The following is a 5,150-nucleotide window of genomic DNA, read 5'->3' as shown; positions in this document are numbered from 1 at the left end:
GCCCTAAAAAGTCAGACTCCCGTCTCCTTAGCCCTTTCCCTCATAGACCAGCAGGTGGCACCACCGACAGGGATTTCAAAACCAAAACTAAATTAAAGTGGAAACTCAAATCTTTTGTTTATGCAAATAGTTCATTCCCTCCAACATTCCTCCGGGAATGGTCCCCCCTCCACTCCACAGAAAACCCTCCCCTCCCTGCTGTGCGTGACGCGGCCTCCCTCTGCACACAGTGCACGAAGACGCTGTCAGGAGAGCCCAGGATTCAACACGGGCCTTGCAAGGGTGATGGGCACCCAGGCGGGAGGGAGAAGCCAGGGGAGAAGCCAGGATATAGGAGGCAATTCGGGGAGACAGGAACACCCTTCTCTCTTCACACACTCTTCTCTCATCAATCCCACTGTGCACACACATGGACACACACAACACACGCCCCGTCCCTCCTCCTAAGGACCAGACGAGACCTTATACATAGAAGCCCATGCCATGGTCCTTTCTTCCCTCTGGGCTCATGGCAGGAAGCAGCGAGAGGAGGGGGCCCCCTGCCCAGGAGGGGATACTCTGCCTGTGTCTCACACGCCACAGATGGTCTCTCCCAGACGCTCTTACTGAACCTGTGGGAGCCCTTTCAGAGACCCACGGGTGGAAACCCTCACCCTCCACTAACTTGTCCCAAGCCAGTCCTATTCCTGGAAGGGGAGGGGAGGGATGGGGCCGGGCAGGGGAGGAGGCTGGAAGGGGAGTGTGAGGGGAGTGTGGTGGCCTCCGGACTGGACACTGCCCTGGGGAGTGACCCAATGCAGCAGCTGCAAAGGCCGCCCTCCCCACCCAGGCACCCCTGCTGAGAACATGTCGGTGAGGTCCAGAGTGGGCAGAGAGGAGGAGGATGCCCAGCAGTATGGCCATCTCATCCCCTGCCATGGCCACTGCCCACATGGCAAGAGTGCTGAACCCCTCCAACTCCAGACACTCTTTTGTTTTGGCAGGTGGCTCTTGTACCTCCTGGCCTCAACCCTATTCCACAGGCCAAGAAATCCCATTCTCATCCCTCAGAGGTTATTTGGGGAGGTGACTTCCCCTCTGTTTCCCAAGCCTTGCCCCAACAGCTTTGAAACAAACACTGTGATCACAGTCCCCACAGGATACAGGGTGAAGCTCGTCTTCCAGCACTTTGACCTGGAGCCTTCTGAAGGCTGCTCCTATGACTACGTTGAGGTAGGGGCAGGACGGGCGGCAGAGGGGAGACAAAACGGGACCCTCTGGGATCTGGGATCTGTATGGCATGCACACCCCCAGACACAGCCCAGCCCCACAAGAGGTGATGGCCGACTACATCTCTTAGAGCCAAGGGTTGCCCTGGACGGGGCACTCACTGGTGAAGAGGCCCGCAGTGAGCACTGAGGGGAGAAGCACAGAGAAGGAAGGGGACAGGACCCACTCAGGAAATTCACTGTCCACTGAGTCAAGAAAACCTTCCCCATCTGCTGTCTAGCTGAGAGCCTTTGGGAAACCACTGTGCCTCAGCTTCCCTGTCTCCAAGGAGAAGATTGGCATGGCTGCCTGCCTCAACAGGAACACAGGGACATGAGGAGGAGAAATGTGTGCTCTGGCAGCACGGGAATAGTCTTCAGCAAGGACAGTAGGCTCAGAACCCTCACCTCTGTGACAACCAAGGGTACCTTCCCTGGCCCATCTTTCTCTATCCAGTAAAAATGAGATTCAGGGCTCAAGCAGAGCCTGCGAAGGTCCAATAACTACCATTCCCAGGAGACTCCCGGAGGTAGGAGGTATGCACGAATAAGATTGTGGCTGACTGCCACAGTTACTACTTGAGAGAGTTACTACTTGAGACAGTCACTACAACAGTTACTAATGTTACTACTTGAGACCATCATTATGAGACTGAACAAAGTAGGACAAACATAGAAATGAAAATTTAAGACAAAAGAAACTGTTTTAAAGAAAGAGACCAAGGGAAGAAGAAGAGAGATCCCTGCTTCTAGTGAACAAAGGCCACAGACCCCGAGCTGCTACAGCCCTTCGTATTTATTGGGTAGAATGAGCAGGGAGGAGCAGATAAAGATTGGTCAGCTGCTTGATTGATTACAGGTTCATATTATTTCTTTTTTTTTTTTTTTTTTGAGACGGAGTCTTGAGACGGAGTCTTGCACTGTCGTGGCTCACTGCAAGCTCCGCCTCCCGGGTTCACACCATTCTCCTGCCTCAGCCTCCCCAGCAGCTGGGACTACAGGTGCCTGCCACCACACGTGGCTAATTTTTTGTATTTTTTAGTAGAGACGGGGTTTCACCATGTTAGCCAGGATGGTCTCGATCTACTGACCTCGTTATCCACCCGCCTCGGCCTCCCAAAGTTCTGGGATTGCAGGAGTGAGCCACCGCGCCTGGCTGGTTCATATTATTTCTAACAGGCTTCAGATATGCCCTGTAGATAATCACAAGAAACGCTTGGGGCATGACTGCCCTCAGCATTCCTTCTGGGCAGCAGATGCAGTGTGTCAGTTTGCCAACATCCTGCATTTATGAGAAGAGTTTGCTGTTTACTCATGTAGCCTCCAGTGGTATACTGAGTTGATCACCACCCTCACTCTTTCAGCCTCCAACATCTCTCCCTTTTTGTTTTTGAATTAATTTAGTAAAGGCAATTCCAGGCTGTGCAGCCTTCAATTGCCATTGGTGGTTTGTTCCATCTTCACATTCAGATTCAACTGGCTCATGGTTCGCACTGCAGGAGCCAGGCCCACAGCTGGGATCCATGGGTCTCTCCAGTCTCTGGTTCCATGGTCTCACACACCTTGGGGCACCCACACGGTTTGTTCATTTCCTGTGAAAACACAAGCATACCCTCATCCGCAGTTAGTAAATCAACCGAAACAAAAGCAAAGGCTTTTGTGCCTGTAGCCAGGAGGCATGCTGTTGCTGAAGCATCTGCTCCACAAGCTGTAACTCAGCTTCTGCCTCTTTGGTTAATTACTGCGGGGTAAAACGTTCCGCTGATAATGAGACAGGCTCTTTCCAATCAACAGAAGGCACAGAGAAAGCAAATCAAGGTTTATCTTTCTCGTGCAATAGCACAGCAAAGAAAACAATCTTCAAGATCTATTACCACAAGAGACCAATCTCTTGCTCCCGAATCCATAAGCCCACAAAACTTCTTTCTTCAATTTACACTGAACAAGTGGGTCTATTAGATGCCATGGGTTGTGATAGATAAATTTCCCGTGTAGTTGTACTTCCAAATCCCCGATTCCCGTGGAGAAGGGTGCAATTTACAGGGAATAAGCAACAATTGAGCAATATATTCTCCCTGGTTCAAAAACCCAAAGATCTTATGCCATTACCACTACCTGAGTTTCTGGTTTGTAATCCAAATCAACAACTCCTGGAACCACAGCAATGCCCTGTAAGTTAAGATGACTTTTGCCTAAAATTAATCCCATGTGTCCTTCTGGCAAAGGTCCCCAAAACCAGTGGGAATCTTCGTGTGTTTGTCTCCTCCAACTAATGTAACTCGTTCTCTGACTGGGAGATCGAATCCTGCGCTTACAGGTGTTTCTGCTACTGGAGGGAGCTGGAATCAATGAGTCTCCAGAAACCCACCCCTGAAAAGGGAGTTGCAACCCAGACAGGGAATGCCCTCATTGTTTGAGGTGCCCAGGTCCAGGCCCCCTTCTCATTTCCCAACAGGGGTGGGGGGGGGTGCCATTTTGATGAAACTTTGAGTGGTATTGATTAGCCCAATGATTTCCTTTATTGCAATGAGAGCAAAGGCCTAGCGTTTTTTCTGTTGAGAGGGGAACTATGTTATCAAATCCCTTCTGCCCAGAGGTCTGACAGCATTCTCCTTTAAAACATCCAATTTTTCTACACTTATAACACTTTCTCACTTTAGGGCTTAACCCTTGGCTTCCTTTAGATCTGTCAGCTACCAAATTAGCCATTGCCTGAGTCAACACTGCAGAGCAATGAAGCTCGGTTCCCACATCTTGACAAGCTGAGAAAACCTCCCAAGTCCTCTGCACATCTCACAGGTGCCAGCATATGTCCACAATCCATGAAAGCCAAAGCCAGAGTTAGCCTTTCTGTAGTCACAAAAGCATTTGGTTCAAGCCAGTTTTTATCCTCCCTCTCCTGTTCACCACCCTCAATAGGTGCTGTAGATGCGGCAAAAAATTAGCTCAAACCCTGAAATAATAACAAAAAGATGGTACTTACCAAACTCCAAACAAAAGAAAAAAGAAATAACCAAATTCTTCCCCATGTTACCCTGATTCAAAAACTTCCTATTCTCTGTACCACTTTAGAGCACTGATCTTGTATTGCTGCTGGCAGACTTGTAATGGGGTTTCTCATTCGTCTGGTAGGTTTGAGGTTTTTCTGGGCTTTAGTTTTTCTGCTCCAGCAGACTGTCCTCGCTCAAGTCCCTGTAGGACCCTATCTGTCCCTGTCTGTCCCTGCAAGTTTCTGCCAGTCTTTCCTAGTCTTTCTTTATCCCTATCTGTCCCTGTCTGTCCCTATGGTCCCTGTTAGTTCCTACAAGTTCCTGCAAGTCCCTACCTATCTCCATTTGTCTCTATTTATCTCTATTCATTTCTATTTATCCCTACTAATCTCTATTTGTCCCTGCAGGCCTCTTCAGGTCCCTGTTTGTCCTTGATTGTCCCTGTTTGGGCGCCACTTGTAACTGACTGCCACGATTACTACTTGAGACCATCACTACAACAGTTACTAATGTTACTACTTGAGTCCATCATTACAAGACTGAACGAAGGAGGACAAATGTAGAAATGAAAACTTAAGACAAAACAAACTGTTTTAAAGAAAGAGGCCAGGGGAAGAAGAAGAGAGCTCCCTGCTCTAGTGAGCAACAGCAGCAGACCCCGAGCTTCCACAGTCCTTCACATTTATTGGGTAGAATGAGCAGGGAGGAGGAGGTAACAATTGGTTGGCTGCTTGACTGATCACAGGTTTATATTATTACTAACAGGCTTCAGATGTGCCCTGTAGATAATCACAAGAAACACTACACTTGGGGCATGGCTGCCCTCAGCATTCCTTCTGGGCAGCAGATGCAGTGTGTCAGTTTGCCAACATCCTGCATTTATGAGAAGAGTTTGCTGTTTACTCATGTAGCC

General features: G+C 49.2%; 1 protein-coding gene across 1 annotated transcript in view; it reads left to right on the top strand.

Moving 5' to 3' along the window:
- Nucleotides 1-846: 846 nt before the first annotated feature.
- Nucleotides 847-5,150, top strand: part of LOC105541845 (complement C1r subcomponent-like) — a 12,927-nt gene continuing 8,623 nt past the window's right edge. The window contains 2 exon segments of the mRNA XM_011983084.1: nucleotides 847-893; nucleotides 984-1,272. Coding sequence (XP_011838474.1) covers nucleotides 847-893; nucleotides 984-1,272 — 336 coding nt within the window.

This window comes from Mandrillus leucophaeus, unplaced genomic scaffold (genome assembly GCF_000951045.1).
Source record: "Mandrillus leucophaeus isolate KB7577 unplaced genomic scaffold, Mleu.le_1.0 Scaffold245, whole genome shotgun sequence".
Classification (NCBI taxonomy): domain Eukaryota; kingdom Metazoa; phylum Chordata; class Mammalia; order Primates; family Cercopithecidae; genus Mandrillus; species Mandrillus leucophaeus.
The sequence above is the reverse complement of the archived record's forward strand: the minus strand, read 5'-3'. Positions and strand labels throughout refer to the sequence as shown.